General features: G+C 37.1%; 1 protein-coding gene across 1 annotated transcript in view; it reads left to right on the forward strand.

Moving 5' to 3' along the window:
* The window catches only part of ANO4 (anoctamin 4), a 116,153-nt gene that overhangs the window by 44,246 nt on the left and 43,910 nt on the right, over positions 1–27,997 (forward strand). Inside the window, exons 5-11 of the mRNA XM_053978136.1 lie at positions 4,824–4,924; positions 5,176–5,277; positions 8,005–8,049; positions 12,644–12,775; positions 22,307–22,413; positions 24,278–24,333; positions 24,855–24,976. Coding sequence (XP_053834111.1) covers positions 4,824–4,924; positions 5,176–5,277; positions 8,005–8,049; positions 12,644–12,775; positions 22,307–22,413; positions 24,278–24,333; positions 24,855–24,976 — 665 coding nt within the window. The remainder of the gene's footprint in view (positions 1–4,823; positions 4,925–5,175; positions 5,278–8,004; positions 8,050–12,643; positions 12,776–22,306; positions 22,414–24,277; positions 24,334–24,854; positions 24,977–27,997) is intronic.

The following is a 27,997-nucleotide window of genomic DNA, read 5'->3' on the forward strand; positions in this document are numbered from 1 at the left end:
GAGGCTAATGTTTGTGAGTATGCAATATTTTCCCTGAAACCAGACATATATTGCCAGTATCTAAATAATTGGCCAGTAGGAATGTATGCACTGGAAAAGTATTGGCAGAATATACTTTCTGTTTTTCCAGCTCCTTGGAATTGCCCATGTGAATTTACATTTACTTTGGTTTTGCAGAGGAAGAACAGTTTAACCAACTAAAATTTGCTGGGTTTTGTTTTTCACTTAATTCACTCCACATGGCAAATCAATCTGTGCTGTTAAGTAATTCTCAAAAACAGTGGAACATGTAGTAGTGACTATTTACTACTCTGCACTCAGACATCATACAGAGCTAGATTACAGAGAGAATTATTACTGGAAGAAGTATGTTGATTTTGTCTCCTTTTCTGTTTTTCCCTGCATTATGGTCTTACCAGAAATTAGCTAGATTTGCCAAAATGTAAAGAACTCTTTCTGTTCTGGCTTTTTAATTTGCCTTGTAGGATCTTACTAAAATAGATGACATTAATTCTGGTTGTTAAATCTGTTTCAAAATCTTACTTATCTCATTTTACTTTTATGGGGAAGGCTTTTAAAGGTGAAGAGAGACTCAACCTTGAGAATTTTTCTCTTAAATTATGACAGAGGAAACACCTTAATGGTAAATCCTGAGTTTCTTTTTCACCCTATTGTTTTGCATACATGAAGGAAAACCTGCCTAATAGCCTCGAGGCAAATAAACAATAGCAGCATTCAAATGGAGCCACTGTAATTTTAACCTTGTGCAAGGTTATATGCTGTGAATAGGTTTTCTCAACTTTCTTAACTTTTAGACTCAATAAATGCTTATATCAAGGTGAGTACCTACAGCTTTTGTTTCAAAATGACTCGACAATATTATTGATAACGAACTAAAATTAGGAAGGAGGAGGAGAACATTCAAGAGGATATTTGACAAAAGATACTAATCTTTAGCCTTGACCCTGGAAGGAAGCCTGCAAATACAGCAAAATATGGGCTTTTCAAGAGATATTCCATGTCAGCATAACTCTACTTCCATTCAGACTAGCAATGATAAGTGCAGAATGAGCAGTGTCAGGTCAATAACAAATACATATATATTTAAATCCTGTCATCAAAAGACATTAGAATGCTTGCAGGAATACATGGGAGTTTAGTAGCCACGACTTAACCAGCAGTTAGCACCGCTCTGTGCCTCCTTTAGAAGAACGACAACCTGACCTTTTACAAGTTTTCCTTGACCTAGCTGATGACTGTAACTCACTACAGCAGGTGTTTCTGCTTTTGGAGTTACATAAATGGCTCATTGCTTTAGTCTCTTTCACTCCTTACATAGTGATACTGGAGAAGAAAATGTGGCTTTGTTTTTAAATGAGTTGGAAGTTGATTGGATTTCTTTGGGGAATAGCAATGTCTTTATAAACTTAATGGTAAAATAGAAAGATAGCCTTGCCAGAAGGGCAAGTCTATAATATGTGGACCTATAGTACTGCCTGTATTGTAGGACTGGCAGAAATGATATGGTACTAATGATGCTTGTCAGTGAAGCCAAAATGTATATTGGCTATTGTAATCCAGACTCTGGTGATCTGAATTCTGTCATACAAACCTATTTTGAAGATCAAGCCAATTAAACTAAATATACCTTGCTACCACTTCTCAATGAGAATAACTATTAAATACAGTTCTTGTAATAAATAAGGGTGTTTGTAGAGGAAAACAAATCTAGAAAGTGGTAGTTTTAAGCCAGAATTCTCTATAAAAGAGGGCAGTTCTTCCACAGAAAATATTCTTTTCCCCAGCCAGTTTCAGTCAGTGGGTTGCCCAAAGGCTGTGAAATCTCTGCCTGTAGAGATATTCAGTACTCAATGGGACAAGCTCCTGTCTGAGCAGGCTGATCTAAGTTAGCCCTGCTTTAGCCAGAGGCTCAGCCCAGATGAACCCTGGAGGTCCCTTCCACCCTAGATGAGTCTACAGTTGTCTGATTCTGGAAAGTCTCTTGTCACCCTGGCTTTACGCTGTTCTGAAGACCACTGAGAATGTTTGTTAGTGACCAGAAGAAAATCAGGTGTTTTATGGATATTCCTACTCAATAAATCAGTTCAAAACAACCAATTTATTTGAACATTGGTGGCCTGAAAATTATTGCATTGTGATAACTATATCCACTGGTGCTACAGGTCAATTCCAAACATTTATTCCATTTCTGTGTTTGCTAAGTGCTTTATCTCATTGATCTGCCCCTTTAATTCCTCTGTTTTTCTTTCTTCATCATCTGGACATCACTTTTATAGCAGATTGTTCATGTCAATAGCTGTCTTATTTAAGTTTCCAAGGGGTGTAATGTTACATTGATTTTGGTTTGCATGTTCCCTTAATGTGAAATTGAGTTTACTTCTCCAAATCATTTAACAAGCCAACCCTTGAAAGTCAATTACGACAGAAGAATGTTCCTCTATTCTCAGTTGGAACATTTATAAGATGAAGGATACTGAGTCTAAATACTAATCTAACCAAGACAGTTTAGGAGATTCCATTCACTAAATTTTTGTAATGAAGATGGTCTTCATGCTATCGTTTTTCCAGATATTTTGGTTAGCTATTTACTCCTTAGATTAGGTGAGTGTGACATCTCATTCAATTTGTCCTCCATCTGGATTTGTTATTCTCTTTCCAGTCTTGTTTTTTCCAGCCTTGCTTTTCTCAGCTTTGCTTAGTGCTTTCCTTTATGAACACTTAACATGAGCATACCCAAGAGAAATACATTTTTATATTAATAATTTAGCATTTTTTTTTTTTTTCTGAATGTGACTGAACCTGCCAAATGTATTTTGATTTGATTTTCTGTTGGTTAGGTCTTTTGTTGGCAAAGCTGATTGTCATTTTGAAAACATTTTGATGTGCCAACATTGCAAGATACAGAGTAGAAAAATATTCTTTAAACATCTGTACTGTGATAACCATTCGGAAGTCTTTCATGTTTCTGCATGAAAACATGTAACACATAAGATACCAAATTTAGATAGTGTTCACTTCTGAAACAGTATCTTCACAAGTCATGTTTGGCTCCCATATTTAGTAAGGCTCAAACTACAATATGCTGGAAAATACCTATAAACTTCTTGTTTAACAGCCAGCACTATGTTTAGAAGCTGTTTTTAACAAATTTTCCCCATTTCTCAGTTTTTATTTGTGTGTCAGTACTGTAGTTTCTTTCTGTATTTTGGGCTTTTTAGATAGTTCTTTTGAGATTTGGTGGATTTTGTTCTGTTTTGTTTTGTTTTTTAATCCAAGCTATTTAGGACAAAATTGCCAATCTACTGCTGGCTTAACCTCACCTTTGAGAAAGCAGTTTGCAGGAGATTTTTAAAGTGGCAGAATTTAGTTTTGGTTTTGTGGTATTGCCTTACTAAATTTCTCATGGGAAAAGAAAAGCTAATTTGTGAAATGTACCTATAAAGAAAAACATAATCAAAGCCTGATTTAAAATCCATAAAAGTCGGGGAAAGAGTGCAAGTGAATTAATTGTCTCGGAAGCAAATCTCTTGGGGGCATTTTGTTGCTGTTGTCATTTTGTATTGAAATATTTTTCAAGAATTCATCAGCAAAGAAGAAAGATTTTTTTTTCCTGCAGTTTTTAGCACCATAAAGTCACTCATTCCTTTATATGTTAAATCCATATTTGCACCCCAGTAATATTTTGAGTGCAAAGATCTATGTCCATTATAGTCCAATACTGTAGTTGTTTATAAAATGTTAACTCTATAGTGATTGGGTTGGGTGGGGTTTTTTCCTTTGTTTTTGTTTTGGATTTTTTGTTTGTTTATTTGTTTTTTGGAGTTTTTTGTGTGCCTAATAAAATCATATATATGTATCTTAACTGCTGGAGTTTTCATTCCTATCATGTCACAAAGTAGTAATAGAATTTTAGCCACTCTAAGGACATGGACATGCAAATTCAATAATTTCAGCATCTATCAGGATAGTGGAGGGAGAATGTAAGAAGTATAAATGTCAGCCTCCCACCCATATAGTCAGATAAACAATAACCAGATAAACAATACTAGATTTAAGAACTCCTAGCAAGTTGTGCTAACCAAGAATTTAAGTGAGAAACATTGAATATAGGACAACATCTAAAAAACTAGGAAATCATCCCCAAAGCTAATAATTTTCTTGCCTGGTTTTCTGTCATCATATTTTCCTTGTCTCATATTAAGTACATCTTCACCTATTTCTTGGAAAGCCATCCACTTGATTGTCTAAAATTGTATTGTATGTATCTTCATGAAAATTTAATTAATATTCATTAGAAATTGAACATTTAATGTTCCAGTATTATCATGTGGCTCTCTGTGTTCTCACATCAGCTTCAGCCAAACCTGCTGTAGCTTTCTTGTAGAGCACTGTGGCTCCTCCTGAGTGCAAACAGAGCAAAATTCCTCCTTTTCTCCTCTTTGCTGCACATCCTCTGGTCTTTGCCTGACAGCTTTCTGTTAGGTAGCAGCCATGCTGATGTGCACGCCCTGCATAAAGTTCTCTTTATGCTACATACACTCAGCTAACCCATAGATGCATCTGTCTGCCCTCCATGTCTTCTTTTCCATGTAAAGGAGGCACACATGAAGGCCAGAAGGGAGTCACAGCGTGGCTTTCAGGACAGCAGAAAAAAAAAATGAGTTGACAAAATACAGATAAAACATTTCAAGAAGAATAAGGAATTGGGAAGGGTGACACATCACACTGACCACTGACTACGGTTTCTTTCCTTTTTAATTGAAAAATTAAGCTCTGGTGGCTGTTTTGTTTCTCTTTTGCAGTCATCCCTAACAAACAGTGACATCATGTTTGTGAAACTGCATGCCCCTTGGGAGGTCCTGGGCAAATATGCTGAACTAATGAATGTAAGAATGCCTTTCAGGTAGGTGTAGCTGTATTTTGTCTCAACCTCCAAAGCCACACTATACTGTAAAGTTAATGTGATAATAACACCAAAATGCCTGTAGAAAATATTTTCTATAAGATACTACACACCTTTAGGAAATATAAACGGAGTTCCTTAGATACCACATGCTATTTCTTGTTAAAGCCTATAATTTCAGTACAACACTGGTTTGAGATTAAGATGGGCTGTAGCAGTGCAGCTGTTTTCATGGGGTATTCTGTCCTTAGGCCCTTTAACCCCTTCAATGCTGGAGCCCCCTGCATACTTGTGCGCTGCTGTTTTTTAAATGGACATTTCATTGAAATCAATGGGAGGTCAAGAAGATCCAGGTACGTAAGGCAGCACAGAAAGTGCATGTCTGTTTGACGTATCTGGTATGCACCTGTAAATTGCTTGTATAGTATGTAATTAGTATCCCATAAATAAGTATAAATAAGTATCTCTTCTAATAGGAAAACAATTTAGGCTATGAATGCTTTTTTCTGTGGAGAAAATAGAGAACTTATATTAAATGCTACTGATAACTAGATTAATTCCACATTGAAATTCAGGTTATTTTTATAATTGATTAAATATTATTTGCATGTTGGCCTATGAAATTTCCTATGTAAAATATTGCTTTTACTCTGCTGGTTATCAGAACTTTTAAAGTAGCATAAAGACTTCCACTGGAACTGACCACAACCCATAAACTCTGAGGCCTTGACTCTTCTTTCAGTTAGCAGGGTTTGCAATATAAAGCTCCATTGATTTTAATGGAATTACTCCTGAACAAGAAAAGAGTCAGACCCAGAATATATGCAACTAGTGATCTGGTGCCTTTGTAGGATTCCTTCTGTTTTTTCTTACCTAAGTATGAAAAATGCCTCTGGTATGAGACACCCTGTAGCAGTAGAGAACTCTGGAAAAATGGATATGTATAAAGGACAAACTTGCAGGCTTATTTTGTATTTATTTTGTTTTCATTTTCACAGCAAATCTTCAACTGTTCTTCCTTATGCTTTTATTGCTAAAGAGAAAATTCTAAAAGTAATCACAAGTCATTGCAGGATAATAAAATTAATTTCTTAAAGTTTGGATTAGGCCAGAAGTGTGTCTTCTTTGATTTCTGTGGCATTCCTTGAGATGGACCCACTCCAGCAGTGGAGTGAGGTCTCATGATTCAGAAATTCACCAGGAACTCTGAATTTAGTCATGGAGCAGCTTGTTCTTTCCTGATCACTAAGCAGATAGCAAAGTAGGTGTCATACAGATTATATAGAAAGCTTTGAAAATACTGAGGATCATGGCTTCAGGATCATGGCTTCATTCTTTCCACATCCATAGAGAGAGAATTACTGCAGCATTGTTAAGAGGAAATCATGGTAATTCACTAGTGACTGCTGGGCAGGCTCTTTAATTTTTTCTAAAAAACAACAGTACAGTTTACCAATTCAAAAAATTTTAGAAAGTGTCCACAAGTCTAGATGGCTTGTTCCCAGATGCCTTTGTCTGAGCCTTTGTTTTAAGAGCTGCCGATTGCTTATTGCGCCTGATTATTCAGGGTGGAATTGTGCAAGGTCCATGCATCATTGAATGAAATCTTTGTTGTTTCAAAGCAGGAGGGAAAAAGTGGTGGATACCTCTGAATATTGGAAGCAAAACTAAGAAGTGGATGGCATCTTCAGAAACACTTAGCTTTGACCTTTCTCTGCTGAGAAAGGTCGAGCAGAGCAAGATATTGAGTATATTGAGTAGAGCAAGATAAATAACACTATCCAAAGAAGGCTGGCCACATTAAATAGTTTAAAAAATTTTACTTCACCAGCATGATATGGACTCTAATAATAAAAATGTTCAAAAGTTCTGAAAATTAACCTGGAATGCTAACCAAATTTTTTAATAATTTATAAAGCATTAGTGTTGTCTTATTTTAGAGGACTTGCTTCCAAGGCACTAACAGCATTCCTACACTACATCTACTATAATATTTAGAACGTGTGTGGTATAAGCCTTCATTTTCTAGAAGTGGTACAGTTCTGCATTACACAATGGAACCTCTCAGAATACACAGAAACCACCTTGATTTAGCAATTACCTTCAGTGGATGACAAAGTCAGCCTCTGGAGGAGGAAATCAGAGTTTGGTCAGGCACCCAAATCTTCCAGTAAGGAGTATGACTCCAAATCCACAGTCAAGAACCCTCAGATTTTCTTAACTCCCGTGAAGATGTGATCTCTGTGCTGAAGGCAAGGTGTCAGATCCTGACAGCTCTGGTATGATAGGCATCTATGAGAAGAACAAGAGCAGCCAGCAGGGGAGTGGCACAGGACGTGGACTCCCTGTCCTGGATCTACACATGGTGGATAGGGGCTGCTCTGCACCGCAGGGCTGGTCAGGAGGCAGGTTGGGAGTGGGTTCAGCATGTGTCTGCTCGTGTTCCCTTGTCTGCTCACTTGCTCATCGTTTGCTCTCACACACAGCTTATTGCACTGACAACAGAAACCAGCCTGAATGAGGGGCACAGGGAGTGGCTGCACGCTTGGCAGCGTGCTGTGCACATGTGCATTTGCTTGTGTAGCCTATATTCTGTTTCAAGGGATGTTATCCCAACAGGAATCACAGACCCCGCTTGGTACTGCATGTGTTACAGCATATTGCAGCATAAGGTACAGCTTTCCTGGCTTTTCTAAGTGATTCCCCCTTATGTTTCACCAAATGCAGCTTTAATAACTCACTAGTAGACATCATATAACTTATCCATATTTGTGTCAGTCCTATGGAATTCCTGCAACAGTTTATGAACTCTGAAATAGAAACATCTTTGGATCCCCATCTTCCACACATGACAAATAGCAGAAAAGGAGGAGACAATGGGAAAATTATGACCTTTTGGCAATTCAAATGCCACCAGTGTCTGTGTGGCTTCCTGTGAGGTTCTGTTAATCTCTCTTTTAGTCTCTTCCTCCACCTCTTACAGGCTTCTGTCTTCAATCTCCTTTCCTTCCTTGCTAGTTCATACTGTAACTGACGATGGGTTTTCTTCTCGACTGGCTTCATTTTTGCTGTTCTTCCAGGAGAAAAATCTATTACCTGCATCGCCGATACAAGTTCATGAATAGGTGAGTACAGTTCTCATGCCAGTTTATGCTCATTTGGACTCAATAACAAAAATAATGGTTAAAGTCAAGCTGGAAGGAAAAGTTTATCGGCTGCGTTTGTAGAAATGATGAAGGGAGTGATTACATACTAGGACATCTGCAAAAAAAATCCAAACAGAAATTGCATTTTTAAGGCATCTGCATTGTGAAAGAAGCAATTAATTTTGTCAGTTTTGCTTTTTTAGGAATAAGAACATATTTTTCAATTGATGGAGTCTTCAAAGAACTAGAAGTATGTTAGTGCAAATGCTGTATCCCCTTATTTCCATGTAGCTCATTAGGGAGTTTCTTGGGGTTAGAGTACCACAGTTACAGGGGTTTTTCCATTTCTATGAACCCTGCTTACTTGTAATATGATGGCATTATTTATTTATTTCTTCCTCTGTGGGGATGCTTAGTACTTTTTTGGTAGATAGGAAGCCAAAGAACCAAGCTTGAGAGATGTGTATTTTCCAAGAATCTTTGAAGTGCTTTCACTCAATTATTAAATACCTTTAAGGTTATGCTTGATGCCCAGGTTATGTCTGACTTCAAGCAATGACACTCTTTTCCTGAAGCAGTTTGCATTTTCTTTTTGATAATGAAAATATCTCCAAAATTCCTAAAAACTATACAGACTTGACAAAAACCAGATCATTTATATATCTACAATTATCTCTCTCAATTACCTCTCTCACTGTATGTGGCATTTAATGCCATGGTACTCTTGATGCAGTTTTCAATGGTCTAGTCCCTAATCTATTCTTTTACTGAGGTCAGTGAAAATATTCCCAAGAACCTCTAAGAGAGAAAAATTAAAATTGAAAAATCTGCATTTTGGAGTAAACCACCATACCGTTTTGCACATAATGTCGATACATTTACATCCATGGGATGATCACTCTGCAGTATGAGCATATTAAAAAGTGTTTTGGATATTAAGTTATGTCACGGTGTACTGGTAACTTGACAGCACCAGCACTGATATCACATTATGGAATTTGCCTTTTCGTATGAGCCCTTTGTGGAGTTGAGACATTTTACCCCTCTTTGGCACACAGTAATAAATGCACACAAATCTTCTAAAGCTTTTTGATTCTGCCCCACTTTCCATTCCCACCTTACAATAGATACTATAGTGGCTGTTAGCTTTGGAATTGGTCTTGACTTTAGGGAAGACACGGCTGCTTTGACTAAAGCAATAGATAGGAAGGAGAAGGTGAAGGATCCATCATTTATATGTGTTATATGAAGTTTTGCTTCACATTCATTTTCTTATGAGTCAGGATGCAATTTGAAATCAGTATGGGAAGAGGTATGATCTTTTTCTGGTATTCAATTCCTAAGTGATGAGAACACTAAATTCAGTTTTTATGTTCAGGTCTATAAATAGCTACTTGAGGAAGAAAAGCTGTAACTGAATGGCCCCAGAGGGGAAAAATAAAAAATATTCAGCTTTATTTTCATTTATGTGAAACTTAGATATATGGCTTCAGTAAAAGTATCTATTTCCTCTACTCAGTTCAGTGTAGATTACAAGTACCCAAAGCCTTTCATTTTTTGAGTTAATACAAACATTATGTTGACATTTGGGCAAAATTTATTTTAGAGAGAATTTTCATCACAAGGCAAAGCCCAGAGAGGTCTCTTGCAACTTGTGAACCTGACTTGAATTTTTTCTCTGAAAAATTCTAATGATCTCAACACTTCAAATTACAAAACTTCCCTATTTTAAAGGAAAGGAGGGGTATCAGACACCTTATAGTACCTCCATCATGGTTTAAAACTAAACTAATAAAATAGCTAGCACTACAATATGCATAAAGTTCAATGAAAACTGACCCGCTCATAAAAATCAGTCTCAATGCAAAACCTTTTTTTTTATTTTCCTAACTTTCCTTTGAAAAACTTTTCTATCCCTACCCTACTTTATGATGAGAAAAGTTTCTTTTAAATTATTTGAGAAAATCTTTGTGTGAGTTAAACACAATATGTATCCTTAGAAAGAGGGTGCTGAGTAAAGACTAGACTTGTAGAGCAGAGGCAGGATTGAAGTGGGAGACACTCTGCCTTTGAGGCACTGTGTGAAGCAGCTACCTCTCTATCACTCCATCACCCTATTCCTGGGTAGGTCACACTGCTTTCCAAACATCATTCCCCTATTCAGGTGTGTGTGGGGAAAATGAGGCATAGATTAGCCTTGAAGAAATGATTAAAAAAAAAATAGATTTTTAACACTGTGTGTTTGTATTTGTTAGTACCAACACCATTCTTTCAGCTCTTTCCTTTTGGGAGATGATCCTGTAGAGTACAAAACCTGCACTGCTGACTGACGTCACTGTTGGAATGAGCTGGAGGAAATTTTAAGACTTGGTCATTTTTCTTTTTCAAGGAGATAACTAGGGGGGCTTGCTTTCCTTGCAGAAGGCTGTACTGCATGTTTTGTGCTTTGCAGTAAGGTTTTGCAACCTTCTCAGACCCATTTGCCAGCAGGCTGACTGAGCATGCCAAGTAATCTGAGTCTTGGGAATGGCAAACCACTCAAATTCTGGGTACACTCAGTGAGAAGCCAGCATGAATAATGCATCGCTGTTAAGTGGGGAAAGCACTCAGTCCCTTTGTGCTGTGCTTGTGTGGTATGATAAACCTGCAGTAGTCAGTATCTCAAATGTGCACATTGACTTGCAGCATGAATGGGAAAGGATTGCAGATGGGCAGGGGTGTTAATAGCTTAGAGAATTTAAACGAGTTTAATTAACAGAAATGGAACAGGATATTTAGAAAAACCCTCCTCCTAATTCCTCCTCCTTTTTCCATACCCAGACACACTAAGCCTGTTGAATATACAGTAACACAGGGCTTACTGAATTGACAGGGCAAAAACCAAAGGCCAAAAGACAGGGATTTCCCCCTTAGAGAACTTGCTTTCCCTTGGCATTTTTATCTGCCTACACAGACTAGCTCAATGCTGTCAGGATGCTGCAGCTGGAGAGTTACAATGGATCAGACCCTTTAGAGCCCTGGGATCTGACATCTCACCTGCATTCAGCACAGACTTTTGCAAATGACCTCTTCCTGTGCTCAAACTGCTGGGTCAGTGCAAACACTAGCCAGGGAGAGGTTAGGATTAATTAAGTAATTAAATCTTATATTAAGTTTACATACAGATTCCAGTTTTCCCAAACAGTCCTGATGATGAATTTGCGTACATATGCAACACCTGACACCCGTCGCCCCATCATGCTATTCCAAATTGGAAGTGCAGAAATAAGACTAAAACAGGTACAGCTGATTTATTTACAATTTTGAAATGTGCCCATTTTTAAAACTGAGCATTAGCTTCCTTATCCAAGATAAAACCTGATGGAAGAAGGCTGAATATTCCAGGAAAAACTATATGAATTTTAAATGAAAATATGTAACATTTTCACATCACTTCCCCATATATTCAGCTGCCTGGATATGGGTTGTCCTCCCTCAAACTGACTGTGCAGAGGTACTAGCATTTGCTGGTCTTAAGAGTTCTTGTGTTGGCTGTTAAAACAAACAAACAAAACCTACAAAAAAACCCCACAAAACAAACATGACAAACAAACCCCCCTCAATCATATTTCCAGTCCTTGAGCTTCTCTCATAACTGAGTTTTAAATTCAAAGGAAGTAAATTTTTGTCCTTTAGCTCCACTTCTGGAAACATTCATCCAGTGACTGAAGTATGGGCACACTCCATAATTTGTAGTCCATGATTTTTGCAGAGATCAGTGGTTAGGATTTGCAGTAGGGCTCACTGTGCTAAACATAGCTTTCTTAGGTGCTTTTCATTATAACATTCTAGTACGGATTTGAATTTAGTTTAGTTTGTCTTCTCCAATGAACTCTGATTCTTCCCTTCATTTCACTGTGTATCTTTGCATGAGTGCACCTGTAGTTAAATCTGCCCTTTCTCCAGCTCAGTTGCTGTTTGTTTTCACCTTCCAAATGTAAGAATCTGCATAGCAGTCACCTGTTAGCCTATACACCCAGAGTTCTGGTGTCATGGAGGTTGTAGTGTTGCAAGAAACCACAGCTGAATGAAATGAACAAAGTAGTCTATTTTTAATAGCATCAATTGAAAGGTAAGAATCCATACAGAGAGCAGTAATGGGATGGAACTTGCTGTGTTTAGCTGCCAAAAATCTTTGTCCAGAACAGATCAGAACAGATCACTGTTCTAATGTTTAGAACAGCCAAAATCTAATGTTGGTTAAGCCTGAATTTTAAACTAACTGAAAATCTGAGAAATAAAGATTTAGAGGAATGCCAAACACTCACTGGGCTTAATAAGATTTATGGCAGCATGTACCATCAGCATTGCTTTTCTGATGAGACAAAATAAATGCTCCTCTGCAGGAAGCTGGTTATGAGTAATCGAGTTCAGCATATGTAATTTGGTCTGCCTCAACAAAAGTCAGAAGGCATTGCACCTTTCCTAGTTGTAAATATTCAGTATCCTAGTTTGACAACCAGGATAGATAGTTCTTCATAATGTAGTGAAAAAACCCATTATCACAAATGCTCATACTTATCATGTGCTGCAGGATCGAGAAACAGATAAGCAGGTTCCGCGGATGGTTGCCCAGAAAGCCAATGAAACTGGACAAGGAAACACTGCCAGATCTGGAGGAGAATGACTGCTATACTGCTCCATTCAGCCAACAAAGGATCCACCAGTGAGTATTCTATCATATCTCAGTTGCAAGGAGAAAACTTTTCTTTCAGGATTCACCTTGGAAAAAATGATTTCTTTGTTCATGTCTTAAGGACTAGTGCGTTCATATTAGTCTTTTTTCAAAAAAAAGGGAGAGATAGCTAGTCTACATTTCTGTTAGTTAAAGGTCCAGCTCAAAGCTGAGGAAATAAATGGGAAAGTTCCTTTTAATTCACTGGAATTTCAATTATGTCTTTAAAGGGATCAAATGGCTATTTTCTCTCAGGTCAGAATTGCAGCTGTTCTTTTTCACTTAAAGATGTGATTAAAACTTTTCTCAGCATTCCTTATGTCTTTAGCATAATCAAAAGTAGTTCTTCATCACTGATGGTTGTAATACTGATACTTGCATTTCATTCCTAGTTATGACTGTAGAACAAACAAAACTCTAAAGAAAACAGACAATGCCAATTTGATTGCATTTCTCTTTCAATTTCATGGAAGCAAAACTGCTTGCAAAATGGCAGTGTTCAGACTGTTGAGACCTAGCAGCAACACTTTTCTACCAATAGCACCAGTGTTGGACAAATGTCAGAGAAATCACTTGGCTACAAGAAGCCTTTATTCCCTTGCAAAATGCAGAACAGAAAAAGCTCCACATAACTTTCAGAATTCATATGGAATTTAAGGGATGTAAAATTTTTTATGTCTTATGGGTAGCTACAATGTTTGTGATATGGGAAACAGTCATTGACTGACAGCAAAACCGCAAAGATTAGGAGGTACTATTGAGGGTACTAAAAGAAGACACAGAATGAATTGTAAGTCACTCAAAATTCTGAAATATATGGTTTCAGGGAGAATCCAGGTTGATAAACCTCTGAAATACCTCATTTTGAATGAATAATTTTTCATGGATTTAATTTACTAGCTGCAATAAAAGCAAGTAAAATAAACCTCTGCCACAAATGGCATCTTTCCAAATACAGCAGAAAAACAAGAACAGGTGCAAAACTCCAGGGAAATTTCAACAGACGTCTGTTTGATACAGAGATGGGTCAGTTATTGTGCCCTGCAAGAGGAAAAGTAGGTGCAAATTAGTTTGAGAATAGACCAGTGATACTCAAAAAAACTAATAAATTGGTATGTCAGCATTAATGTTTTTATTACCGTTAATATTAACTGCTAACTTCCCTTAAAATTACTGCACATAGGAAAGGGGTTGGTGGTTTGTTCTGAGAGATTTTTTGTAGCTGAAAGGAGAATTGACATATATGAGCTAGAATTTTTTTTCATTCTTCTGCCTTGCTCATGCTCATGTTGGTAAACTGGCAGGAGAGTTTATTAGGTAGTGTTAGTTTCATTAACACTCCTGCTGTTGTTTGGCGCTTCTACGTCATTGCAGACTTGGAAACTTTATTCCCTGGCAGACCTGACATTTTTAGCTTAGCTTTCTGTGTGTAATCTTCCTATCCTTTTGTGTGGGGGCTTATAAAATGTTGGCTGAGCTGGCCTCCTTCTCCCAAAAGATGCTGGCTCTGACAGCAGTGGTGTTCCTATCGTGCTTCAGCCTGTTTCCTGTGTTTGGCTTGTTTTGTTTCACTAGAATTTTGAAATACAATGACTTGTTCATTATTTTTCTACTGAGTTGCATGCAGGTATTTAAATTTTTTAACCCAGAGACCCACAATATTGTTTTAGGAATGTGAAGATAAATAATCACTGAAATGAATGAGATGCTGAAAAGAAGAATTGCCATCCACAGTAATGTTACAATAATTTAGCTTGCGTTTTGTCAGTGGTAAGAAAAGTCCATACATTTTGATATTTGGGACAGTTAAGGTTTGGCTAGAGTGCTCTCACCATATTACCAATACAATGTAATTATACTGGAGGCTACGAAATTGGCATGGGTAGTTACTTGTGGAGTTCAGTGTTCCACAAGCACATCATCCTATAGCCTAGAAGAACAGTGACAATCTCTTTCCTACTCTTGGGCCTTTAGCTGTGACTCTGCCTCCTCTTCCATCACACACAGTTGTGCCAAGACTGATTCAGAGAGAACAGATACAGGACAGGAGGGGTCCCAGTACCACACCAGTGCTCAGCTGGCTGACCTCACTGTTGTTTAAGACTTTTCATTGAACATATGACCATTTTTTTGAGCAAAGTAAATGTTTGTAACTCATTCTGTTCTTGAACTCCTCAGAGAATGCAGAATAAATGCAAGTTTTTTAGTCCTTTTGCACTGTATTAAGGTGGTAGCTAAAAATGCCACTAGTGTCTGCTTTTGTCAGAACTTATGTATAGATTTTGAGTTTTAATTTTATAGTAGAAGCCATAAAATTTTCCTGGAAATCTAGAATCCTAAGTGAGAAGAAGAGATGAGTGGGAAGTACATTCAACTGTTCTTTCAGGAGCCTAAAATATATAATCATTATTTTAATTACACTAATGAGGATTTTTCTGGCTATTGTACAAGTATTTCTGGAGAGCAAGATATGCACTTTTGGCAGTTGAAAATATTTCGGATTTCTGTGTTGCCATAAATTACTGTTTATCCAAGACATGCTTAATTAAGACCATGAAGTAAATCACTCACAATTACAACGATCTTGAAAGCATAAAACTCTATACCCTTAGTCTTCAGACAAGAGCTCCATGGCCTCACAGTAGATTTTGACACATACCCTACCTGGAGACTGCCAAATTCTTCCTTTTTTCTTGGTTTTATGGGCTTTTCATTTTCTTAAATATTCATATGAGCTTGGCTGCATTTGAAATATTGCAATTTGGGTCTAAAAGTCCTTATTTCTTCCTTTCTTCAGATGTCTTTCATGTCATCAAAGAACAGGCAGTTTATCTTTTGTGATCTAGCCACAGTCTCCACATAGAGGGCTCCAGTCTGATACAGATTTTATAACATGACCGGAGTGTAGACTTCATTTGTGATAGTTTCTTTTAAAAGCATGGAAAGACAAATAACTGACAATACTTACAGTTTGGTCTTTGGGATGGAAAATAATTAAGAAAAAACCTGATCAGACCTTATTTCCATATGAAATAGTATTTTAAAAATATTGATGTACAGTAAGTGTGTGTAACTTCAGTAGATCATATCAATAGATTTTTCTTTCTTGCATTTTTCTTTCCCATTCAGATGGAAAAAAAAAAACAGATGTGGAGAAATTCAGCTTTACAAAAAAAAAATTAAGTTTGTTTTAAGAGGCACAGCTAGCCATCTGCCCTTCCTCCAAAACTGGCAAAGAAGAAAACACAAGAATGATATTTGTGAGATGTGCCTATAACTTTTGCAGCACAGCTTCAGGTTTTCTTTTAAAGGCATTATGGCATACTTCATGGGGTATTTCACAAAATTGTCAGTACAAGAGAAGACCAAAATCCATCTATTTTTTAAGTAATAGAAAACCTCTTTTTGGAGGAAAAAAGTTCTGCCAAACCCTTTTTTTTTTTTTTAATTGTGTGGAATACAAAATTCTTATTTTCAAGATAGACTTCTGAGTAGTGTCTCTTTTCTGCAGCCACAGCTTGGAAAAGGCCATGCTTATACCAAAATATTTCTTCTGAAAATTATCCCTTACAAGAATGCACAAGATGTGAAAAATGTTTACCATTAGACACTCTTAGATGTTCTTCTACTACATCTTAGTTATTTTGTGTAGTCAGCTGCTAGTCACTTGGGAATAGTAACAGCAGCAATTAGCTGCAATTTCTGAGATAACTGTATACTAGCTAGGAAAATATGTTAATTGCTGTTTAGAGATTTCGAACTCTATATCAGGAGCTATCTCCCCTTTGTTTTTTTCTTTCAAAGGCAATAAACTCTCTCTGATTAAATATTAATCTAATATATAATTGAATAACCACTTAAACAAATATTTATTACTTAGTGAAAATAAGATACAAAATTTACTCAATTAGGAGGACTAGGATAGTAACTTGAAATTAAGCAAAAAATTGTCCTGCATACCAGAGAATGGAGGTCTTCTCATTTGTATTATGTCCCCTTGTGGTACATGAGTCTTGTATTTTTTCTAGATGCTGTCAAAGCTGTCAAAGACAGCTTGTCTTTTCAAGCTTTTTCTGATGTTCAAACTTATCTTAACAAACCCCATCTCTACCAAGATGATCTGTGCCCATGTTCCCATGTGCCCCCTCACCCCAAAATCATGGATAGATCAGGGAGCTGCTGCAACTGGAGACATGGCACAGGGCTGCATGGACACTTACTTGTTTTGAACAAGGATGGTCATTCTGGCATTTAAATACATCTACAATATAATAACTATACATTTTTTAATGGCTTTTTATAAATGGGGAATCACAGTTTGGTAAATCCTGCTTTCAAACAAATCTTTGTGCTGCCAAACTTGGACATGTGCTGCAATTTTTTTTTTTTTTGAGTTTGTTTGTTTGTTTGTTTGGGGTTTTTTTGTTTGTTTGTTTGTTTGTTTTTTTAATTCCCTCTGATTCTGGAAGTTTTAATTGCATGAAAAATAGAAGGAAGCAGGGCATCCCTGAAAAATACAAAAGGCTCCCTCCTTCTATCTCAGGTGAATATTTCTAAGTGAACTAATTTAAATTAAGAAGTGATCTGGGGAGAAGACTGATCTGGGGCAAAGGTAGAGGAAGGCAGAGGAGAGATTCAGCTCTTTCATGACTTTCTATTTTACTTCGGCAGTTTTGAGGCTGTGGTGCCAAACTGGAAACAGAGAGAGCCACTACAACATTCTTCATCCCAAAATGACCCTGTTTTAGGCATATGATATGAAAACCTCCTACTAACCATTCATAAAAATGCCCTTAAACAAGACATTTAGCTGCACTCTTAAAAGTCAAGCAAAATGAAAATCAGCCATTTCTAATAATATAGCCATTTTCATACAAATAAAGTAGAGAAATGTGTGGTATTATTCTCAGGGGAATACTGCAGACTCACGTTGTTGCTGCTACTACAGCTGGTGATTTACTTTCTCTACGTTAAATGAGCTAAAAACCTGCTATTACCTCAGCCAACAACAGGTTTGCTTTGGCTCAGTGATTTACCTGGGAGTACAGAAGGTTGGACATTTTTCCTGTGCTAAGGAATACACTACTCACATAGAGATCACTACTTCCAAAAAACATCTGTGCTCTTAGTTTGTACTGCTTCCAGGAGAAGGCAATTTTAGATACGATGAGTGTCAGACATCAAATGTTTCAGTGTCTGTGGATCCCACAGTGCAAAGATACGCACGGAGCTGTGCATGCATCCATCCTCCCTTTGTACCTTTGTCACCAGACCACAGGTGTTCAGATTTCAGCTTGTTTATCTTGCCACTAAAGCAGAAAACAGCTTTTTCCTGCCTTTTGCTTTCCCAAAATATAAAAAATAAAATAAAGCAAGAAAAGTAAACCCACTATTTTTCAAATGTGTGTTCAAAGATTCAAGAGCTAAATTTACCCTTTAAGGGTTTGTGCAACCTGCAAAATTACCAAAGACAATGTAGGAATAGGAATCCATTGGTAATTTTTTCTTGGTTGAATTTGCACTAATTTGAGGTCTTTCTTTAGACAACAGTTAGCTTTGCTGTGCTTTGCTATTCACGGAAAGATAGTTTGAAATTTCCACTTCACAATTTAATTAAAAAGGCTGCAAATATAGCTTCAAAGCAATTAACCTTCACTGACTCTTCATGTCTCTTACAGCATTAAATGTAAGAGCAGTATTTTCAGAATGACATTTTTGAAAGGGACTTTAATTAAGGATCAACTCTGGAAGCTTTCCTTCCAAAAGTATTCTCATTATCTTCATTGGGATTTTCCCTTTGAGTAAGGACAGCTCACATAAATAAGACTTACAGGACCAAGTTAATGATTATTGCTGTTGTGGAACAAATCACTGGCTTTATCTACCTATACATTAACTTCACAGGTAAAAATATTATAATGTATTAATCCTTACTTACTTTTTGTCTTACAAATGAGGTGACATAATGATGAAAACCATCAGTGAAGAGTTTCATAAATAAAGTCTAAACCCTTACTGAGCCTGAAAACAAGCTGTATTGCTCTTATGAATATTCAAATCCTTGTGCATGTTGAAAATCTAACAAGGGCAGCAGAAACAGAACAGCTGAGGAAATTCTTCCACCTAAAAGCAACAAGTGTTAAAAAACTCACTAGAAAGCCTCTGCTTTATACAGTTCATAGCTCAGTAATATCTGATAAATGTTTACGTGTACCTAGTTTGAAATTGTCTTCAGCTCTGGCCCCTGTGAACTGAAATTTGAAGTGTGAGATTCTTCACAGACTGAGAAAATCTTTCTCCTCTGAATTCTTCATTGGATGCTGTAGAACATGGGATAGCTTTGATGGTTATTCTGTGAATATAGATTTACCACCCACATTCAGAAATAAGACAAAATTAAGCACAAAAATTTGGGGGGGGAAGAAATGTCCATGAAGCATGGGAAGAAGGGAAGGTGGTTGAAAGGGGTGAGTCCTACACTGAGCCACCTGATTATCACCTGTCAAGAGCAACTCCTGTGACTTTTGAGATAAATTGAAAGCTCCCTGACATTGTCCTAATTTATGTCAATGTCTAACTGGGATGTTGTAACACAGATACAACTACCTGAGGTATTCTCAACCTTTCAAGGCCGTCCACTCATGTCTGCCTCTTTTTGTATCCTGTGCCAGAGGTCCCTGCCCCATTGATCATGGTGATGCTGCTCTTTCTGGGTCTACTCTACAGACAATTTCACAGAATAAAAAATGAGTATTTGAGTTAAGCAGATTTTTAAAACCCTATGACTTTTATGTTCAAAGAAGTGAGGATTATTTTTTAAATGTTGCCACATACAATTCTATCCCAAAATAATGATATTGTTAGGGATGATCCAGGACATCCAGAGGACTCATTTTTGGCACTACTTTTTCACCTTTGCTGAACTCTAGCATCTCTTTTTTATCCATGTCTTCATGAATAACTTTGGAAAACACTCAAGGGCATGTTTTTGACCCACTCTGATCATGGTGAGTCCTTCCTCTTCTCTCCCCCTCCTGCCCTTACTGGCACAAGACTGGGCAAGGCAGAACCTCTGCAGTTCATATTCTCACAAGTGTTTTAGGACTGCTTCAGCTATTCTGGAATAGGCAGAGTTCTTCATGGCAGTTATTATACTGAGATGTTTACATCTGCTTTACAGACATGTCTTGTTATTTCTTCTTGCCCATGTGAGATCAAAAGCTATAATAACACAATTAATAAGTTTGCAAATGAATGCAAATTACTAAAGTGTTTCTTTAAACAAGTGATTATTTCTTTGTTTTTTAGAGTTCACATAATCCTTGATTTTTGCCTTTTTGCATTCATGACTCGCGAAAATAGAAATTCTTAAATACAAACAAAACTATTAAACAAGTTCTTCAAAAAAGATGTTGAAATGGCTACCTCTAGTTGCATTATGAGACAGCTGTGAAAACAGATGAGCAAAATAATCTTGTATTACATGGAAAATAGATTAAGGTGTTATCTGGTTCCATGTTGCAGGATTCCCAGATAAGGTGATCCAATTTGCAATTGAATCCTACAAGAGCTCATCAGAATGACGATTCAAGCTAACTCAGAATGAGAATTACTGTGCTGTTTTGATATCTGTGAAATTATCTTCACAGTTCTTTAACATTTAGTGCTGTCTGGGAGGTGAGGTCTTGAATAGTCAGGCAGTAAAAGAAAATTAAATAAAAAGCAAAAATCTCTAATTGTTTGTTTCTGTTTCACACCAGCCTTTTAATTTGTTTCTGCTGCTAAGAAAACAGCCTAATATAGAGTTCCAGCTTCAGCTGAAAACAACACTGTTCTACCTGCTTCAGAGTTTAGATTTTTTAAAATGTAATTTCTATCAGCATTAGGATTTACATGAATACGGTATTTCCTTTTTCTCAAAATACTTTTAATAGTTATTATTTTACAAACTGATTACTTTCAACTGAATTTGATACAGGTGTAGCAGTAAAGATGCATCTTTATATCCACATATCTTTCTGTATCTGAAAGATAAGCTCAGTCTTACATACCTTTTGAGTAATAGCAGCTTGAAATGGAATAGTGGCCCAAAACTGTTCCTACACAGAAAAGGCAGTAGACACCAATTGCATTTGCGGTTTGGTACCAGCCCACTGGTAAATCAGCACCCAGGTTGTATTGTCAGCCAATATGCATAAATCTAGTTTTTTTGGTAGGTACTGTAGGGCATGAGTAGGACTTTGGGAATAGCAGGGAAATGGGAGGAAGCCAGAAGTAGTGAGTACAGTAGTGAGTAGATTGTAGACACAGAAATGACCTGTGAGTATCTGGGGTGAACTGGCAAAGGAGACATGAGATAGTAATCTCTAGAAAACCAGGTTTTATTACTTCTGGTGCTCTTGGAGCAATTTGTCTTACATACCTTTACTTTAGGATTTTTTTTTTTACTGTCAGCCTTCGAAGCAGAACATAAGGAACTTATGTACACATTGTATTGTATTGAAAATTCAGCTGAGAATTTTGATAATAAAGAGGGAGCACATGAAGTTCTGAAAGTCCAGAAGTTGGACTCCTCTTTTTTCAAAATTACTGTGGAGGTGCAAAGCTGTATATTATTTCCCATGTGTAAAGATTGATTCTGAAAAAAAAAAATTTCATTTGAGTAAAATTACCTGAGGGGAAAGCTGAGCAGTGAATCTCACATTGTGCAAAAGAGAAGGTGAAGTGAATCCACGCCAAGCTCCTGATTAAGATGATCTCATTTAAGATCGTATTTGTCTAGTGTGCTCTCCTACAGACTCATCTCTCTATGACACCTCTGTGACCTTAACATTTTATTTATCAGTTTATTCAATTCTGCAGCTCTTCAAAAACACAGATGAGGAAACCAATATTGCCTCCTATCCACAGGGTTTGTTGGGTTTTTGAAAAATTATTCGGACTCACCACAATTCCATCTAACCTATCGAACATAGAACCTGCATTCATACTTAATAAATGGCCTCTGAGAGCTAATTTTCTATTGTATTTTAGCTTCCAGGACCAAATGTAGGAGTATATGATACTTTCAATTTCCAACATTGTATTCAGTAATAGTTTTCAGTAAGAATGGTTTACAAAGTAGATATTTCCAACTGACTCTTAGTGGTAAAGCATAACAAAAAAGCCTGGAACAGACGTGAAATTCTACTGCTGCACTTACAAAGATATGCTTTTGCAATTTTTTGTGCAAGAATTTTGTAGTTTTCAGTGAATTATCTAAAAGTGATGCATATCATAATGAATACTTAAATATCTTCTATTTTTCTCCAGACTTCTCTATGTAATTCTTTGTAAGAGAATGAATACTGTTACTGACAGTATCTCACCTGCCTAATCATCTCTTAATCAAGTGTCTTTAATCCTCCTTGCACTTGCTGACATACATTTTTAGAGTGCTACAGAAAGTAATGGAACTAAATATTTGCCTTAAATGTGCTATTACATATTTCTGAAATGCCCTTGGTTTTTGTTTTCATGTAGCTTCATAATACACAACAAAGATACTTTCTTCAATAATGCTACAAGAAGTAGAATTGTACACCATATCTTACAAAGAGTGAAATATGAAGAAGGGAAAAACAAAATTGGTAAGTACTGAGAAATGTGCTTTTAAATGGGTCTTTAAAAAAAGAAAGTCTGCCTGGCTTCATAACAGACTCTTTTCCTTCCTCTTTAACCACCTTGTTTTTGACTGTTTGCATCTTACCCACTGCTGTGGTAGGGGCTTTGCCTGGAAGATGTGATCCTCTCCCTGTAATATCAGTCAGCTTTCACAGGCACGTCACCGCATGGAATTTATCACCTCTGCAAGGGAAGAGGCTGATTTAAACATGAAATATTAACAGATTACAAGCAGTGGAGAAGCAGGGAGACTCATGCAGGAAAACCTTTATTCTTTCATTAAAATGTGCTTGGAAGGATGGCAAGATTTGTGCTGCTCTACATCTCAGGCTACAGGGCTTTTCCCTGGATACCTATCCATCCCTATGGGAGATGGAGGACCCTGTATCCCTGGTGTTGCTGTAAGTCAAAAGGGAGTTCACCATTGATGTCCTCAGTGCAAAGAATGCTATGCATAACTGTGGCTTCATTTTCAATTAGTGAGTGGAGTGGAAATTTGGAGTGGCACAGGTCTAGGAGAGCAGGCAGTGACAGAGAAGGGATAGAACATGAAACAGTGGCCACCTATTGCCAAGTCATACAGCTTGAGTACCACACAGAGACAAATGTAGAGACAATCTCCATAAAACTCTGCAGTCTATTTCATTTCCCTGCTGTGTAAACCTCACCTTTCCTGAAGAGGAAGAGAATTATCCCAGAACTTCACTTCTTTCTTTCTTTCTCAGCTGCTGGGGTGAGGGCAGCAATAGCCCTGAGCGGAGCTGATGTTGCACCTAGCCCAAACACCTGCAGTCCCTGCCTACCTCAAGATCTCAATCTCCCTCACATGTCAACTTGTGCTGTACCTGTAGTGAACACAACCTTGCATTGATCACTGGGCAGAGCAAAGCCCAGCTCAGCTGTACAACTTTTACTTTTCTGACAGAGACATTGGAAGAAAACATATTTTGCCAGGCAGATACTGATGCTACCCACTGAAAGTGTTATTCATGTTGACTTATTACTTCTCATTGCTGTGTTCTTGCTGCTGTCTGTTCCCTGTGAATTAGGAAAGGAATCAAGACTCTATGCCTCTTGGTCAATAGAGTTCAAATACCTTCAGGTTCTTAGTGTGGATATTTTGTTTTGCATTGCCTGGTAACACTACAATCATATTTTGGTGATTTTCCAAGTGAAAAGCACCAACATCTAAGCAAACATAATTTCTCCAGGCTCTCATTAAAGAGGGACATGGCCTGAGTGAGTGGGTTGTATGGTTACTTTTTTGTGCCACATAGGATTGATTTTATTTTCTGGTCTTGTAATGCTGCAGCTTGTCTTGTTATCTTGTTCCTTTCTGTCTGTTCAGCAACTTTCATAAGACACAAGCTGAACACATTTTTAAAAGTTGTTATCATATGGAAATTATGAGTTTCTTTTGCTTTAGTGGTCTGCAACTCAAAAATGTCAAGACCTACCCTGAAGTTTTTAGCTCCCAAGATATGCAGCCTTCCATCTAAATAGCTTTGTTAAACCATGTTTTATAAGGTCAAACTTTAAACCTGGTGTGAAGTCTCCAATTTCACTGAAGTTACACTAAAGATGGATTTGGCAAATGAATCTTTAAGCCTCTAGCATAAGGAATGATATGAACAAGTATATCTGAACAAGTCTTTCTCTGTATTATTTCTTAGTTATCAAAACTGATAGAAGATTAATTTTTCTACATGTATCATGTACTGTCAATTGGCTTCAATCTTAATTTAGCCAGTTTATGAATATATGTTTTGTTTTTTATTTAGCCATTTTTCTGCTCCTGTTGGTAAATAATTGAATACTTTTGATTCTTAGGTCTGAATCGATTGCTCAGTAATGGCTCCTATGAAGCTGCATTTCCTCTTCATGAGGTATTTTGCTCTTTCTTTTTCCTTTTTGAACAGACATTTCCCACAAAATTAATTCTTAATTGTGTAATTATTTATCCTTAATCTTATTAATGTCTGCCTCTGACATGCTTCTATTTAGCAATGCTTTTTTCTTTGGGGAAAAATTAGGGGTATTTCTTGCAAAAAGAGATGAGTAAAGAAAGTTGTTCTGGATCTGTTCTGTAAGAACTGTTTGAGTTGTTATATCAGTATGTTTTCAGAGGGGAAAAACATCACACTCTGGGGGGCTTTTTGAGAGTCTCCAAAGATTTTCTTTGCATTTATAGGCTATGACTTGAATATAATTTATTATAAATTTCTTAGGAAGAATATTCTCAAATCTTAGTGACATCAGTTGATTTTTTTTAATACCATATTTAGCTTTTGGAGCACAAGTATGTAGTTCACATAAATTGTGTTATCCATGCTGCTAGTAAGAGAGATTTCTTAAATACTTTTTTTTGTGTTGCTGTTATTCATTAATGTCCAGATTTGTATTTTAGGGAAGTTACAGAAGTAAGAATTCAATAAAAACCCATGGAGCAGAAAACCACAGACACCTGCTCTATGAGTGCTGGGCTTCCTGGGGTGTGTGGTATAAATACCAGCCACTGGATCTTGTAAGGTAAGATCCTATGTCACATTATAGATGCTTTGAGCACAGGTTGTTTCACTTCTGACAAAACCATGAAAAGCTTATTTAATTCATGTGGTTTTAAAAAACTGATCCTGAAGTCATGGGAAACTATTTAGTTCACAGTGACACTACATCCAAAGAAATATTTATAGAGGAGTTTGTAGAAGGACATGAAAGCGAAAGAAGTTTTCTTCCAGAGTTTCCTGACACTGTAATTTGTAATGAAGTGTTTACAGGATATTTAAGAGAAAAAAAGGAAGAGAAGAATCTGTGGAGGTTGGATATACTTGATTAGACATTTGTCCACAGGAGTTCTTCCTCCTTGGAGCATGGCTTTGGTGAAAGATAGGCTTTCACCAACTAGATCTGCTTTTTCCAAAAAGCAACCACAGAATGAGCTCTGGATGAAGTTTCATGATGCTTACCAATGGCACAGAGCAGAGCCTACAGTTGCTGAGTGTGTACTGTGTTCAGCAACACTAGTGGTAGAAGTCTCCTCTGTACCACTACCCTTTAACTCAGACCAGCCACATCACCACTGTCCAGATTTTTATTCATCTTGGAAGTAGTCTGCAAAGAAAAAAAAAAAAAAAAAACCACTGAGAAAGCTGAGATGTGATTCCAGGTTCTTACAGTCCTTTAAAATAATGTTTTCAAATAGCCTTGTATGCACTAGAAGAGGATTACATATTTCTTAACTCATACAGAGAGAGCCAGAGCCTTTACTGATCGTGATGGCAGAACTATGATTGGACAGTAATGGGCTTTTTCTACTTGAAGAGAGGAATATGGAGCTACAAGAGTCTATTAATAAAGTCTTCAGATGTATCGGGATCATTGAAGATACATTGACCATCAGGAAGGGTCATCCACAACATGCAATTGCTCCAGTTTATTAATTGCCTCTTTCATAAGCCCTGTAACTAATAGAAATCTTTGCTCTTATTTGTTCTCAAAATTGTTTCCAGATGAAAGATTTGTAGAGGATAGCCCTGGAGACAGACAGCGTTACTGATTAAGGCCGTATAAAACCTATCAATTTCATAAAACAGAGAGTTTCATTTCTATGGATAAAAAGCTAACCAGGAAATACAATAAAAAGTTTTACTGAGTCATGTAATTTTTTAATGCTTTACAAAATAATTTATTAAATATCATAATTTAATCCCAAAAGCTTTTTATTTCTTTTTTTAATACACTGGATACAAATTTGGATTTTTTTGTCAAATTGCACAATAGAAATTGCTGATTTATGGAGCAGCCAACAGTTATACTGAAGGGTTTTTTTGCTTTTCATTTCCCAGTACAAAAAATATTATTATTACAGTATAAACTGTATATCTCTATAGAGTTTTATAATAATTTATCCATTTTATATAATTTTTCCAATATTCTATAAATATTTTTCCAACAGTGGTCAAGGCTACTGTTCTTCATCACTTCCTGTTTGTGAAAGTGCTCTTGAGGCAGTATCTGGTGTTTGCATCAATTTGATGATCAGGCATCTGAAGAGTTTTTTAAAGTATGAGAATAAATGGTAACAGAATAAGCAATGTTAGAGATATGATTATTCTCGACCTTGATAGCAGCCTTCTTGTATAGCCTGGGTTTAAAATTAAAGATTTTTAAAGAAAGTTTATTTTTTCATCAGACAGATTTTTCAAAATATATTAAAAAAAAAAAAAAGGCAATTGCTATAGACCCCCTAGCTGAAGTCAGGAATGTCCTGCTGTTGTTGAGAGTAGGTGTTTACCCAGCGAGGAGAGGGGCAGGGGGAGCTGTGAGATTCCCTGAGCATTGGCAGCAGCCTAAATTACAAGCCACCAAACTCAGCAGGTCCAAAGCTGCAGCCCCAGCCCAGCCTGCTATGTGCTGCCTGCAACACATCCACAGCTGTGATGAATTCGCTGAAGGAGGGTGACAACAAAGAGAAGGGAATGCCTTTTCCTTCTCACTTCACAGATGCTGGATTACTCACATTTCCTCAGCTCCTGCTGAGTTTTCAGAGGATTTGAAGATTTGGGAGGAGCTAAGGAAATGTGAGTAATCCAGCATCCATGAATGAATCTTCCACGCCTACAGCCACTCTCAGCAGTTCACATGTCTATTGAGCTGGAGACTTTTCCTTGAAGAACTGATGACACCAGCAAGACCTGCTGTTCATTTCACTTGGAAGCGTCTCAGTGGGCACACTTCAAAATGAAGCTTTTTTCAGTGCCAGTTATACAGCAGGAAAATCTTCGCCCCCGCCCCCCCAATAATAAGTTATGTGGGATTGTGTTTGAAGGGTGTAGTGTGGTCATCTGTACAAAAGGAGTGGCTGGATGTTGATTCTTCCACAGACATCTGGCCAGAACTTAAGCTGCTAGTTGGCACTATGCTTTAGTAAGGCTAAGAAATAAATTAGATGTAGATAGTACATTTATGTCATCAATAGATATGCTATTTCTATCTTAAAGTCAAGTTACCACAATGGTAAGTGAAAATGTTCATACTCCAGTGCTGGTTTATTTTTTCCTTAGATGTTAAAATGAGGTTTCCATCTCCTGTGCTGCCAATTTGGCAACTCCAGATTTCATTTAATCTCATCAGCTGGCTGTTATAGAGATACTAGTCACTAAAAATAAATGAGAAAAAGTCATTTGAGGGAAATTGTATGATTCTGCTTCACTCTGCTTTGAAACATGAGGCAGTACGATGGCACAGAGTTGGTATAATTTACAAAGCCACTCCTATTAGTCAACAGCTGTGGTACCATGACTTTAATGATACATCTCTTGGAATTTAGTGTCCATAGATACTTTACAATAATAATTTTGACCCTTAGAATTGATTACAATTGGATAGAAACAGGTCTCAGTATATTTATATGCTCTGGGACCTTGTAAATCAACAGACACAGTTGCAGTGACTGAGGGGACTTTGGATCACCTCCTTCACGCTGCTGTGCATTGTTGCTTCCCTCTTGATTATGCACAAAATGCCCCTGCTGCTGCTTGTGCATGTAAT

Source organism: Vidua macroura, chromosome 5, assembly GCF_024509145.1.
Source record: "Vidua macroura isolate BioBank_ID:100142 chromosome 5, ASM2450914v1, whole genome shotgun sequence".
Taxonomy (NCBI): Eukaryota; Metazoa; Chordata; class Aves; order Passeriformes; family Viduidae; genus Vidua; species Vidua macroura.